The sequence below is a fragment of the Petaurus breviceps genome, unplaced genomic scaffold (assembly GCF_028583685.1).
Source record: "Petaurus breviceps papuanus isolate PSGF00001 unplaced genomic scaffold, PetGlider_PUasm1.0 90825, whole genome shotgun sequence".
Taxonomy (NCBI): domain Eukaryota; kingdom Metazoa; phylum Chordata; class Mammalia; order Diprotodontia; family Petauridae; genus Petaurus; species Petaurus breviceps.
In genome coordinates, this window is record NW_027187353.1 from 16,255,027 (window position 1) to 16,270,428 (window position 15,402).

General features: G+C 37.0%; 1 protein-coding gene and 1 pseudogene across 1 annotated transcript; both read left to right on the plus strand.

Annotated features, from left to right (window-relative positions):
- The first annotated feature begins 1,616 nt into the window (after positions 1-1,616).
- On the plus strand, positions 1,617-2,467 carry LOC138148604 (adenylate kinase isoenzyme 6 pseudogene; annotated as a pseudogene).
- A 1,429-nt stretch (positions 2,468-3,896) lies between these two features.
- LOC138148539 (cytochrome P450 2C23-like) lies at positions 3,897-14,490 on the plus strand. Its single transcript, XM_069071243.1, has 6 exons — positions 3,897-3,941; positions 5,078-5,254; positions 10,643-10,784; positions 12,109-12,296; positions 13,673-13,814; positions 14,309-14,490. The coding sequence occupies exons 1-6, from the start codon at positions 3,897-3,899 to the stop codon at positions 14,488-14,490; spliced, it is 876 nt and encodes a 291-aa protein (XP_068927344.1).
- The last annotated feature ends 912 nt before the right edge of the window (positions 14,491-15,402 follow it).

Genomic DNA, 15,402 nt, shown 5'->3' on the forward strand with positions numbered 1-15,402 from the left:
ATGAAGCCTACCTTGTTCCCCTCAATCAGCAATGATCTTATGCTTCAGGATCACCCATAGGATTTTTATGCATCCTTCTGATGCATCCATCGTGAATTATTTATTTAACAGTCATCTGTGTGTGTTTATCTTATTCCCCTTCTGGAATATGAAATCCATGTGGACAAGAATTGTATCTTTTAGAAACTTTGTATCTCTCTGAACACCCAATATTTTGCTCTACAATGACTAAGTGCTTTATAAGTATTCATTTAAATGATCTCAATGGATTAGTAATTGATTAGTACAGACTCATTTAATTGAATGTACAGTGAGAAAGCTCATTATACAGCATAGCTTCTGACTCCCCTGCCCTCAAACACACACAGAATACTAAGGGCAAGCCAGATCTTCTCTTGGAAACCCTTCCACAATTGGAAACCCTTCTAGATCCTTTGACAGTGCAGTATCACATTCATATTGGCAGCAGGCACAATAGGAGAGCTTTAGTAGAGGAACCAACAATTACTACTCAACCCCAAACTGGTCTTTCAGTTGGTAGATTTACCAAAGTCATCATTATTTCTGCATGCTAACAGAACAGTGAACAAGGAGTTATAGAAAGAGAAATTTCATTAAAAATTCTCTAGAACATATAAAATAATTGGGAATAGACCTACCAACTTGCATATAGGAACTGGTTGAGTACAACTAAAAATTTCCCTTTGTGGATATGAAGACTGACCTAAATAATTAAAGGAATCTTAACTGATCATAGAAGACCTAACTAATATAATAAAAATGGCAATGTCACCTCAATTCATTTACTTAGGTAATGTCATACAAATCCAACTTGACGGTGACTAAAAATTACATTAAAATTCATCTGGAGGGCAAAATGACAAGAACATCTAGAAAAATCATGACAAAGTAGGAGCAGAAGGGAGCCTAGCAGTACCAGATCCCAAAATGATCTGTTACTGATTTAAAAATAGAGAGACAGGTCAGTGAAATAGATGAAGTATACTCTAATTACAAACAATCTAACCTGGTAGCCTAATGCTTAATATAAAAAAACCTACCAGCTCCTGGAGCAGGAACTCACTATTTGACAAAAATGTGATGGAAAAATTAGGGACTCTTTTAGCAAAAAAAATACCCAAAAATCTAAGACCAGCAATTCACACTGTATGCAAAGATTTCCTTTAAATTAATACATGACAGATATAAAAGTTCACATAACATAAAACTTAGAGATAAAAGGAAGAGATCCCTTTCATGTCTGTTAATATGGAAAGAGTTCATGAAAAAATGGACTTAGAGAATCATGAAGGATAAAAGGAGCAATTTTGAGATATAAAATTGAAATTTGTTATGAAAAACCAAATCAATGCAGCTACAATTACAAGAAACACAGTTAATTGATGTGAAATGTTTTCAACAATTTCCTCTGATACAGCTATTAATGACAAGATTTATAAGGATTTGATCCAAATTTATTAGAGCCACTTACCAAATGATAAATGGAGAAAAGTTCTGAACAAGTATTTCTGAAAGGAAAATGCCAAAGCTCCTCTCTGCCTGCTGCTCCCTCGTGGAGAGCAGGCTACTGGGGCGGAGCCGGCGCCACCGCGACCATGAGGCTGCCCAACATCCTGCTCATTGTGTACACCAGGGGTTGGAAAGACCACACTAGGTAAAGAACAGGACTGACATATGTTAATGTGGGCGATTTAGCACAAGAAGGACAGTTATATGATGGCTTTGATGAAGAATATGAATGTCCCATTTTGGATGAAGATAGAGTAGTTGATGAGTTAGAAAATAAAATGAAAGAAGGGGGAGTTATTGTTGATTACTGTGGCTGTGACTTCTTTCCTCAATGATGGTTTCATATCGTTTTTGTACTTCAAACGGATAATTCTGTATTATATACAAGACTTGAAAGGAGGGGATACAGTATAAAGAAACTACAGAACAATGTTCAGTGTGAAATTTTCCAAATTCTTTATGAAGAAGCCATGGCTTCCTACAACCATGAAATAGTACACTAGTTGCCCAGCAATGTACCAGAAGAACTAGAGAATAATTTAGATCAGATAATGAAATGGATTGAGCAGTGGATAAAACATAATAATTGAACTATGAGGGCAAAAGAATGGACTTTTTTCTACATGATGGTTAAAGATTTTCTTGATTATTTCTCCTTCCCCATGCAGTAGAAATTAAGACAACATGCACAAAATTTTATTATCCAGGATTGTGTTGTAGAAGTAGCAGGTGGACAATATATAAAGTTGAGATATGACTAAATTAATTTTTTTCTCCATGAGAAAACTGAAAACTCCCAAATACAATGAATAAGATATTAAGAACTTTTAAAGTGTAGGAATATTCAGCATTCTCATTTATTTTGGTTAACTGCTAAAGAAGAAGCAAATTTGAGAAAATAGGTGGAAATCTTTGATACTTGACATGAAAAAGAAAATGAAGGCTCAGAAGAACTGCTGATGTATAAATAAAAAGAGTCTAAGGATAAATCTATAAGCATTACATTTAGTGTTCTATTGGTGATAAATTGCTGTTTTTTTTAATCTTGGAATCTGGTTATAAATTAGGATAGTCACAAAGTAAATGGTGAGATCTTTGAGAAAATAGAATTTATTTTAGTACAAGAGTTCACTGAGCTATTTTGCCTATAAAATCACTGTTGATCTTAGCACTGATAATTGTCTCTGCAGAAGAGTAAGCCGATCACATTTTCCATATATAGAAGGGCAATGGCAAAGAATTCTGTGCACTGATGGTAACTGTAAATATTAATTTATTGGTTGATTAATTTCAGTCTCGTTAAGTTTCATGAAAATTTATGTGATAATGCTTTGCTACCATATAGATGGTGGTAATTATTAGATAAAATTTTTAAAAAGAAAAGAAAATGTCAAAGCTACAAGTAGCCATATGAACGATTGTTGCAAATCACTTATAACTAGAACAGTAAAAACTAAAGCAAACCTCAATTGAATTTGGGAAAGAAGATGAAAGAGGGTAATGATACATATTTATGGGCCTACAAAAAGACTGGCACATTAATATAATGTTGGTGGAGTCCTTCTGGAAAGTCATTTGGAACAGTACCTTAAAAGATAGTAAACTGCAAATTTTTTCAGTCAGCAATTTCTCTCTTAGCTCTAGCCCTTATAGACATCAGAGAAAAATGAAAAAGACTCTTCTGTATAAAAATAAACATAGTAGCTTTTTTATTGAAGTAGAAATCTAGAAATTGAAGGGCCAATACCCTTCAATTTGGGAATATTTGAAAAATTATTGCATTAATTTGATGTTATACTATTTTGCTAGAATATATAATGAAAGGGAGCAGTTCAGAGAAGTCTGGGGAGAATTCTATTAACTGATGCAGAGTGAAATTAACAGAACTAGGACATCATTTTGTATAATTACACAAACATTGTAGAGACAAACAACTTTGGAAGCCTGAATGATTCTGATCAATGCAATGTCCAACATGGATTCCAGAAGACCCATGATGAAGTATGATACTCTTTTTCTGACTGAGAGGTGATAGACTGAATATGCAGAATGAGACATCCATTTATGGACAAAGAAAATGTGGGATTTGTGTTTTGCTTGACTACATGTTGTTTTGAAGAATTTTTAAACTTCTAAATTCAAGAGGCAGGAAGAGACAATTTTTGTTAATTAAAAAACAAAATAAAACAAAAAGAAGATGATTTTACACTTTCTGCTCTAAAGAGAATCTTCCTCTTGCTTTCATGTCAAGTGCTGAGCTTCCATGATGGATATAGCTTTCCCTTTTCTGAAGTTTCTAATTAGTTGCCCTACTCCCAATCCTAATGACCACTGCCATGGAAACTTGGAATTACTTTATTGTACTAATGTCCTTTTCTCTGGAGGAGAAAGAAGCATTATCTCCTACCCAGGTTTGTTTCTCTGTCCCATACCCATTTTAGTCAGAGAAATGAGACTGTTACTACTTGAACTTCCATGAGGCCAATGGCTTCTCACTTTACTACTTCTGTTATGTGTAACCCTGAAACTTTTTCTGTCCAATTAGGAAAAGATGTTTGCTGATGATTGCTAGAAATTCTGCCTCTTCCATAATTATTACCAAATCTTTCCTGAAAGGATGTCAAAAATTTTTTCCCATTTTACTGCACTTAAAATATTGTAAAAAATTTGCTCCAAATGGCTTTCTTAAAAAAGTGGATGTCTTGATTTTTCCTTTCAAGTGTTTCACAGTATATTTAAACAAAAATAAATATAATATATTGAATGAACTATATGAAAAGCAACATATTGATAAACTGTTGGTAGAACTGTCAATTGTCCAGGTCATCCAGAAATCAGCTTGGATCTATTGCTCCCCAATTAGGATATCATGTCCTTTGAACCACCAATACTTTTATTTGTCCAGCAACCCCACCTTTAATAAAAAATATGCAATTTGAAAGTCGTATGCAAAAAAAATGATTTATGGGGCTATGAAGTAATGGAAACTAGGGGGTTGCTCATCAATTAGGGGATAGCTGAACAAATTATGGTGTGTGAAAGTTATCAGATTCTACTATGTTTTGAGAAATGATGAAAGGGAGAGCTTTACACTTGGGAAGAATTTATGAATGCATGCCAGCTAAAGTGACCAGAACCAATTTGTACAGTAACAAATAAAACAGTGGAAATACTAACACTATACAAGGTTCAAGTACTGTGATCAATGAAAGGCCTCACCATGATTCCAGAGGAATCACAATGAAACATGTTGCCCTTGTGACAGAGAGGTGATGGATTCAAAATACAAAACATGACATACTTTTGAGGCTATTGCTAAAGAGGGGATTTGTTTTGCTTATGTATATATTTTCCAAGGCTTTTGTGCTTTCCCAATATGTGCTGAAGACTACAGAGGAAACACTTTTTGTTAAGAAAAATAATGAACTAACCTAAAAAAGAAATGCAGTGCCTTTGAATAGAGCATAACAGTTTATAAGTAGAGCTATAAAGTTGTCTCTTTATGACAGTAAACTCTCATGTGTTTGTTTGGTTTTGGGGGGTGTAGATCTACAATATTTTACCAGCATTCAGAGGGTACCTCCCTGGAAAGCATAGAAGTCTTACTAGAAATGTGGAGGAAATTAAACATTTCATTTCGGAGAGAGTGAAGGAACATCAAAAGATACTGGACCCCAACAATCCTCAGGACTACATTGACTGCTACCTGTCCAAAATGCAGCAGGTAGGATGCAGGATGCAAAGAACAAGTATCTTGTTCTTTGAGCAAGGCTAACTGTAAAGATTCTTACAGGCCATTCTCTTCAAAGCACATGAAGGGAATTCAGAGAGCCTCAAGGCATCCATGTTACCTAAGGATGCCGTTTACTTTCTTGTAACTGGGCTTTGATCTGACCCTGTCACTTATCCAAACTCTATATGGGAAATGAGATGGGAAGAGTTCTGCTTGGTTGGGTGCTGAGCTGCTGATCTGGGCTTTCCTGTTTGGAGGAGGATATTGTATTGGAGAATGGTAATAGAAGTCAATTAATAAACATTTGCTAAGTACCTACTATGTGCCAGGTACTTTACTAAGTGCTGAAGACATAAAAGAGACAAGAGATCCCCTGCCCTCAGGGCATTTACAGTCTAATGGGGAGATCAGATGCCAACTAATTCATAGAAAGGAAGATCTACATAGGAGAATTGGGATGCAGAATAGGACTTGGAGTGAGGAACTTGAGTTCAAAGCCCACTTCATATGTTTCCTGCCTATGCAACCCTGGGCACATCATGGCACCACTGTCTGCCTCAGCTTCCTCATCTATAAAATGGGGATTAAAACCTTTATCTCCCAGGGTAAGTATGAGGACAAAATGATATGTTTGTAAAGCTTGCTCTTAATTGGAAGCAGAAGCAACAGATGGCTCTTTGGATTGAACATTGGTCCTAGAGTCAGGAAGACCTGAGTTCAAACCTAGCTTCACACACTTCCTATATGTGTGTAATGGGTAAGTTACTTAACCTTTGATTTCCTGAAAATGAATCTGCTGGAGAAGGAAAGGCCAGTCACTCTAGTATCTTTGCCAAGAAAACATATGTTAGGATCATAAGGGATAAGACATGATTAAAATCACTGAAAAAGAACAGAACAGAACTTGAAGCATTATAGAAATGCTAGCTATTATAAATGCTGGTTATAACTAGCTTCCATAAAAGCATTCAAAATTAATTAATTTCAGGAAGAGGGCAGCCTTTATTCCCCTCCATACTAAAATGATAAAAAATTCAAAAGCCTCCCAGAAACACACAATCCAATTCAGAAAACAATTAAAGCACTCATAGCATCCCATACTGTTCCTTGACAATGAACATTTACTCAGAGTTGCCATCAGGACACCCATCCAACATTGAAATTAATCCATAACTGTTTTCCAATCCTGCATAGTCCCACTCAGACTGATTAGAAGAAGTTAGGTTGTGGAAGGTATAGAGTACTTAGCCTGAAATTGAAAAGCATGTTGTTCTGATCTGAACTCAGATACTTTTTTTTTTTTGCTTTTAGGAGGGAAGGCAGGGCAATTGGGGTTAAGTGACTTGCCCAAGGTCACATGGCTAGGTTTTTTTGTGTTAAGTGTCTGAAGCCTTATCACTCCAGGGCCCGTGCTCTATTCACTGAGCCACCTAGCCGCCCCATGAACTCAGACTCTTTATAAACGTACCACCTTGGGCAAGGCACTTAAATTTTGTCTGCCTCTATTTCTTCTATTTTAAAATGGAGATAATGATAACATCTCCCTCATAGGGTCATTGTAAAGACAAAATGAGATAACATTTGTGACGTGCTCAGCACAGGGCCTGGCACATAATAGATGTTTGATAAATGCTGATTTCCTTCATCTCTTCACCGTCTAAGCCAATGGATTAAACTTTCTGTACAAGAAACATTCATTTGGGGAGAGTTGACTCTTTCCTGTTGGAGCTGACTTGTCTGAATAACTCTTGTTAATGGGCTAGGAGGGTGTATGAGGGAAGATTAGAAAGTAAATGTCTTCTTCCCCTCCATCCCAAACCCCATCATGGAAGTAATCCCTAACTTTTGTTTTTGTATTAACACCACAACCACGCTAGTTCAATTCAACATCACCCCTCACCAGGACAGTGACAATTCTCTCCTATCCAGACTTTGAATGCAGTCTTCACAAATCTGCAAAGCTACAGAACATGCAAGACTCACTGGGTCATTCCCATGATCAACAGGCTTCAGGGTTCCTGAGACACAACATAATTTCATCTGTTTAACTTTTAATGACCTTCACAATCTGACTTGAGCCTCTTTTTCTAGGCTCCTTATGCATTAATCCCCTCACACCCGCTTTGTTTCAGCCAAACCAGCCTCCTCATTGTTACCTATAAAGAATATCCTTTCTTTTGCCTCTTTGTCTTTATACAGTCTGATTCTCATGCCTGCATGCTCTCATTCACTTTCCTCAAATCTTACCAGCTTTAATATCCTTCTACATGTAGCTGCTACCTCCTTCAAGCAGCCTTTTCTTATTCTTCCTGCTGTTCATGTCCCACCCAAAATTCTCTGTGTATTTGTTTTGTAGCAATCCTAGGTGGACTTCTCTTTGAATGTGCTGTATTCCTTTAGCAGAACGTAAACACCTAGAGGGCAGAGACTGTTTATTCTTTACCTTTATTTCCACACTATGTAGCACGCTTCCTGGCACATAAGAAATATTTCTTACCTATTTGTTGATTGAGTGATTTAATATACTGATAAAAATGTTAAACAGCAAAGCAATAAACATAGATCATTGAAATGTTCACTAGAAACTTTCTTCCAGGTTGATTCCAAGACTACTTTAATCCCCTCCCTAGAAATATTGCCACTTTGTTTCTTTTACCTCTCTATATTTTTGCCTTTATTTCAGTGGCCCTGAGCCAATGGAAGATTTTTTTAATAGTGTTTAATTTACACAAAGCATAAAAGTATTGATTACATTGCTTCATATTTTCTCATTGATTTATTTACCTTATGCTTATCTGGTTTGAACTTTTCCAAGTCATCTACCTGATTCATTTTGAGATTTTTATTAGGACATGCCTGATATCCACCCTTTTTTCTGTATGTCCATCTTCTGTGATCTAATATTTATTTCTTCTCACCCAGTGAAGGAAAGATAAACAAGTCCCTTGCTAGAACATGAGCATAACTAAGAAAAATAAATTTCCATGTTGGCCATGTCCAAACATATGTGTCTTGTTCTGCAAACTATTTCATCAACTCTGTCTTAGAACGCAGTTAGGATTCTTCATCACTGGTCTCATGTTCTGATGATTGACAATTGAATTCATATGAGTTCATTAATATTTTAAAATTGTTCAATTTCACAATGTTGATGATTGTAAGTCAATCTTATTACATATGTGATTAAGGTCATATTTGCAGAATGAGTTATTTGGTCTATAATGCCAGCACCTTTTATTTTAATATTGCTGTTTTCTAGTGTCTTCCTTGATTTCTCAGAGAGGAGTAGTAGCCCTGACCTATTCAAATTTAGTTTCCTTCATATGTGAAGGGCTCTGTTCTCATTGCCCCAAATATTTTGGGGTGGAAGATATAATGTTTGATGCCTACATTTCTGAAGTGTTAAACTTGATGCTTCATTCTGTTGGATAACTTCTAAATTCTATCAATAAATATTTTGTCTTCAGGTTTTTTTTAATTGTGCATTTTTCATTATTGAAGAGTTATATTCAGGATTTAAAATTAATTCTATATCTCCAAGATATATGAAATCGTTAAATTACTTCACATCCTATCTTCAAGATCATTTTATTTTGTAGAGAGTCAATGCTTTCCAATATTCTTGTCTCTACATCTCATGTCAAAATTTCTCTATATTCTTCTACCAAATCAGCTAGTCTCACCTTAGAAAAATCTACACAGCTTTAGGTATGTTATTCATCATATGTTCCAAATTGTCTATCCACTGTTTCATTTTTGAGACCTGTTATTTTAGCCCACTTTTCATTCTTATTTATTCTTTTGAGTCTTTTCTCTTTGTGAAATACTTTAGCAATCCTAGCTATACTATTTATAACATGCTTCAAAAATGTCAAAGCACTTTATCAATATTATCTCATTTGTTCATCACAAAAACACCAGTATGTAGATGCTATCATTACCCCCATTTTAGAGATAATGAAATGGATGCCAACAGAAATGAAATGACTGGCTCAGGTTCATAAAGCTGGAAAGTTTTGCAGCTGGATTTGATCTCAGATCTCCCTGCCCCCAAGTCCAGCACCACATCTGTTGTGCCACCTGGCTGCCTCTAGGGTATTGTTCCTTTATTTCTCAGAGTCCTATGATACTTAATTTATTATTTTCTCATTTATCAGAGATACCTGAGTAGCTGTTCTTAATTATAAAGTCTATTTTTATTATTTTATATCCTGTCTAGATTATTTGCTCATTTTCTCTCTCTATGAGTTTCCCAAATTATTTGAGCAGAAAATGAACTTCTACCCAAACCTCATCTGAGTCTTTTCTAAAAATAATTCATAGACAAATTCATTTTTGTTCCAGGTAAAATGGTTCCACCATCTACCCTTTTCCATTTTTCCCTCTTTAGTCTTGAAAAAAAAATGTTTCACCTCTCAAGGTCACAATTTCCCTTTCTGTAAAGTGAGTATGTTAGACCAAGTAATCTCTGAGTTTCTTCCAAGCTCTAAAACCTATGAACTTGTGTGTTTCATAGAATTTCACACAACTCATGAGTTGGAAGGGACCTCAGCATTGACCTAACTTTAATGACTGCCAAACAAATGCATTAGAATGCTTTTGTTTCCTCACTTCCAGAAGATAGAATGCATAGCAGGGGTTTCAAATTACAGAGACACATTTCATTTCCACATGAGGGGGATAATGTTCAAGAAATTCTTTTTTAAGTATCAAGTTTCCCATCTGTGGAAGTCTTCAAGCTGAGACAGGATGACCACCTGGGGGAGATTTTGAAAAGAAAATGTCTGACCATTCACACTTGGGTAGATGAAGTTCATTTTTCCTACAGAATTTGAAATTCTGCATTGTCCACTGCAAAAAAATTATCTCAATTCCCCATTCATATAATCTGAAATTCCTTCTTATTGTTGTTGGTTTACAAAGATGTTGTCCTATTTTGTGGTGAAAATATCAGTATAAAGGGCCACTTATCAGGTTGTTAAAGTTTGAAGTGAATTATTTGATCAGGTCCTCTCCATGCTATGCATATCACTGATAGCAAAAAGAGACCTGCAATGAATTCAACTCCCTCCTGTTGTATGAAGAAACTGTAACCTTGAGGAATTAAGTGACTTTCCCATGGACACAAACACATCTCTTAGCTAAGGCTAAATTTCAATCCAGATATTCCTGATTCAAAGTACAGTGCTCTACCCACTATGCCATCTTGTTTGAGGAGAAGGGTGCCTGGGAAGGTTAAGCCCATGGTTCTTGTCTCTCAGAGTAGGCAAATGAAGGTGGGGGAGAGATCCTAGGACAAACTTTTTGTACTTCATATGTTTATTAATGGCTTTCCCTGCTGTCTCTCATTACTTCATTTATTTTCTACCTGTCTTTTAGGAAAAAGATAATCCCCAGTCAGAGTTTGACTTGGAGAATCTAATAATAACTGGATTCAACTTATTTGGTGCAGGAACAGAAACAACCAGCCGCACTCTGAGATATGGCCTGCTGCTCATTCTGAAACATCCTGAGGTCCAAGGTAAGGTACAAGAACTGCCATGTTACAGAATAGGCTCGCTTTCCCAGCTCTATCTTGCTCAGGAGCTGACCCCACTTTCCCACTTTTTGGATTTGCATGACTCCTACACAGATCAGCAAAAGGTCACACAGTAGAGTATTTAAGAAAATAGGACACTGGAACAAGACTTGATAATTAAGTATATGAAGGTCTATCATGAGGTTTTCACTTTATTTTAGCAAAGTTGTATAAAGCTCCTACTATGCACCCTCAGTTCTATGCTTAGGATGCAAACACTCAGATGAATCCTCCCCTCCCCCCACCATTCCTGAAATGGCTTACATTTTTCCAGAGCTGGTTCTTCTGGGTCCAAAGAGGCAGAACTAGGAACCATGGAGAGAAGTTGAAATTGGCAAATGGAAGTTTCATATAAGGAAAGACTTGCCAGTCTTAAAGTTCTCCCAAAGCACATGCAGTTGCCCTGGAGGTCATGAGTTCTTACTGGAGGTACTCAAGCAAAGACTAGATGATCCTTTGTTCCATTAGAAATAGGATTTCTGGGGCGGCCAGGTAGCACAGTGAGTAAGAGCACCGACCCCAGTGTCGGGATGACCTGGGGGATCGAATCCGGGCTTAGATACTTAGCACCCATCCAGAAACACCTGGCCGTGTAACCTTGAGCAAGTTACTTAACCCCAATTGCTTTAAAAAAGGAAGAAAAAGAAACAGGATTTCTGTTCAACTATTGATGAAAACATGGTATTCCCTAAGGCTGAGATTCTATGCCTACAGACCTGGTGAATGGTTTAAACCAACATATTTCTATTTCCATTTTACAAACCATCACTATCAATTTCAAATGAAGACATCTACTTTCTTTGAATATAATGGGTGGCATCAATATAAAAGATTTTCAAATCACTTGACATGTATAATTTCATTTGATGCCATATAAGGAAGGGAAAGTTATTATTTCCATTTTAGAAACCATACAATACTATACTCAGAGCTGTAGGGAACCTTAGTAGACAGATAATTTGTGATCTTCATTTTTCAGATGAGGAAAATGAAGATCAAATAGATAATGCCTTGCCAGAATTTACACAGTGTCTAAAGAAGAATTTAAATACATTTCTTCCTGATGCCTATCCACTAAGCCACAGAAAATTATCCTATTACTGCTGCAAAAACCTTTGCCTCCTTGACTGAGTGGAAGGAAGACACTTCCCCCATCTGAAAATCATCCTAGGTCATATCATCAGGCAGAAACTTCACATAGGCTCTGTTGGACATTCCCAGGAGACAGGCAATCTCAATACTTGTTCGTGTATTTTTTTACCTGTAGGAAAAATACATGAGGAAATTGATCGTGTGATTGGACATAATCGAGTTCCTTCCATAATGGACAGACAAGATATGCCCTATATGGATGCTGTGGTGCATGAAATACAACGATTCATTGACCTCGTACCTCTCAATGTGCCCCATGCAGTGGTTCGGGACACCCAGTTCCAACAATATGTCCTCCCAAAGGTCAGAGGCCATGGTGCCATGGGTTCTAATGCTGGAAGAGCTCTTATATATCATTTGGTCCAATGATTTCATTTTAGACATAAGAAAGTCGAATCCCATTGTCATAATCTCATAGGAATTTTTTTCTTAAGACAAGCTTTTGCTTCATATAGGTAGCTGAATGAAGAATGAGAAGAATGCGTATACTTGGTTTGCCTTGCTTCTCATTCACTACAGCAATAATTTGAGGAACAAAGGGTGCAACGAAAATAATAGAATGTGATTGCTCATTGGAAAATTTTTATTATGTTATTATCTTTGACTAGACAGTGAAGTGGATTGCTTAGATACCATTTTCTGTTCCATTGAACAGAAGGAGGCACTGTGTCCCAGGTCTAATGACTTGACCAAGGTCATTTAAAAATGTTGGAGCTGAGATAGAACATAAGTCTTTAGCCTCTTTCCAGGCAGGCGTTACTAAATAAGCATTGATTGAATTAAATTGAATTAGATTGAAGTGTCCAAGCAATGGCTGAACAAAACTATTCTCCCTCAAAGAAACAAGGGAAAATTCCACTAATTTCACATTTAATATACCCCATTGAGTACATTGTGCAATTCAAATAATAAATGCTTCAGCAAAAATCTACTATGTGAAAATTCCTGGGCCATGTACTGTTGACCAAAGACAGGAATAGTAAGGTATTTAACCATTGAGGACTTTGGCTTCTCTTGGAGGGAGTGCAATTTGGAACCAGAAAAGTCCCCCCAAAATATTATTTCTTTCCTTCAGATCCAAGATGTGATTTAGTTAACAGAGAAGCTTCCTGTTGAAGAACCTGCCTCAGGAGAAAGCTCCTTGAGGCTTTAAGCCTAGCCTGGGTCACTGACAATTCACATACCTTCCCCAGAGTCACACAGGCAGCAGGTGTAGACATGAAGTGTAAATCAAAGAACTGAGGGGAGAGAGAGCATAAAAAAATCAGGGCCTTAGCCAAAGTTTACTGTAGGAGGGGGTACCCAAGCCAATCCCTGAAGAAAACTAGGAATTCTAAAAGGTTGAAATGAACAAGGAGTGCCTTCAGGTGTGAAACACAGCCATTACAAAGTCTTAAAGATCAGAGATTGAGCCTTGTTGATGGGGAATACTAGTTGGACCAGTTTAGCTGCAAACATAAGGAGGGTATGAGGGGTAAAGTAATGGGGAGATCATCCAGGAAAGCTAGACTGAAGTCTATGTAGATTCTCTATGACTTGACATCCCAGTCTGTACTATACATAAAGGAGTGTGCATTTTGTACTAGAGTCAATAGGGAGTCACTGAAGATTCTTGGGACTGGCATACAAAGGATATTCATGATGATAACTGACTTTTACCTGGTATTTCTTCCTTCTAGGGCACAACAATATTCCCCTTGCTCTCCCCAGTCTTGAATGACAGCAAGGAATTTTCCAACCCTGACCAGTTTGACCCTCAGCACTTCCTGGATAAGAGTGGGAAATTCAAGAAAAATGACCACTTCATCCCTTTTTCAATTGGTAAAAATAAAACCTTCCCATCACTACTTTCATTCTAGAAGAAAAATCCTTTTCCCCCTCCCACCCTTCTCTAGCTGAGCCTACTCATGGTAGCTCTTTGAAAGACACTGCACACCACTTTGGCATGTGACCCACTATCTTTTCTAGTGTTTCCATGGTCTGCCTTCTTCTTAGACATTTCAGTAGATAAACTGGGCCTCATGGCTGGCTCTTCTGTCCCCTCATTTTAGTGGAAGTCTGACTCCATTGCAAGATCTAACACACAAGTGCTCACCATAGGAAGAATGGTATGAAGAGGGAATTCTTACTTGCCCCTAGTGACCATCAATGACTGAAATATAACTCACAATGGTATTTCTCACCATTTCTGCCTCTCTACACCCTTCTTTTTCTAGTCCTTTTCCCATATTTTCCTGGTCCAATAGTCTATTTAACTTTGGTTGACACTGTAATATTCCATGAAAATTTCTAAACAAAATTTTCTTTCTCTCCAGGAAAACGGTCTTGTCTTGGAGAGGGCCTGGCAAAGATGGAGTTGTTTTTGTTCTTTACCACCATTCTACAGAACTTCACCCTCAAACCCGTTGGAGATCCAAAAGAAATTCTCATCAAGAATAGTGGTGGTGGACTCATCACTGCTCCAGAATATCAGCAAATGTGCTTTGTTCCTCACTAAGGAAGAAGACAAAATTGACTTGGTAAATTAGCCAGCTGGTTTCATCTTCTGGACTCAGTATTCTGATGTTTTTTACAGGAATGCTCTTGAGGGAAAACATTTTCCACATAATGATTAAAATGATTCTTAATTTTCAGAGCCAAGACAAGTTAGCAGAGTCCCTTGTTTGTCCTTTTGTAATAAGGGTTACCTTACAGAAGCTCATGGGCAACCCTCTTACCAATGTCTCAAGCCACACTCTAATTCACACCCTTAATCCTAATTTTAGGACTTGGAGGAAGATGTCTAAAATATCTTCCACCCAAATCCCATATTAATTAGCAATTTTCAAATATCCTCACTGATGGGTTTATTTCATATTGTGTAGCTCTCATTTGTGAATTTGGGGTATAAGAAACAAGGCTATATTGCTGTTCATTTCTGATATTCAAATTGTGCCTGCCCTTCCATACATTGAGGATTTATGGCATCAGAAGCAACATGATAATACTGAAGGAGCCCTGACATTGAGGACAGAGGACCAGGGACCATTCCTGCCTCTAATGCTAATGATTTGTGTGACTTTTTACAAGTCACTTCACTATTTATTCTCACATAATATTCTTCATCTCCACAATGTATGGGTTTGACTACATGAACACAAATTTTCCTACTGATTCTCCATCTATGATACTTTGATCAACAGAGATAGTCAATCCATCCATCCATGCTTTGGTGGACCATTTTTAAAGGTTGTATTCAAAGGAGAGCCATCCCTTGGTACCAGCCACACTAGTGTTGGATTTCTCTGCTCTTGGCTAGGATGGTCACCATTGTCCATTGATGGAGCCATAAGTTTCTGGTTCTGTAAAATCTTCTATTTTTAAGTTCTACCCACCCAAAATCACCTCCATACTACAACACAACACAATA

Bases quoted from the DNA above. Each gene is read 5' to 3' on its own strand.
- LOC138148539 (XM_069071243.1), top strand. From the start codon at position 3,897: ATGTCCTTTTCTCTGGAGGAGAAAGAAGCATTATCTCCTACCCAG. The intron at 3,942-5,077 runs GTTTGTTTCTCT...TGGGGGGTGTAG, and splicing joins AAGCATTATCTCCTACCCAG to ATCTACAATATTTTACCAGC. The intron at 12,297-13,672 runs GTCAGAGGCCAT...TCTTCCTTCTAG, and splicing joins AACAATATGTCCTCCCAAAG to GGCACAACAATATTCCCCTT.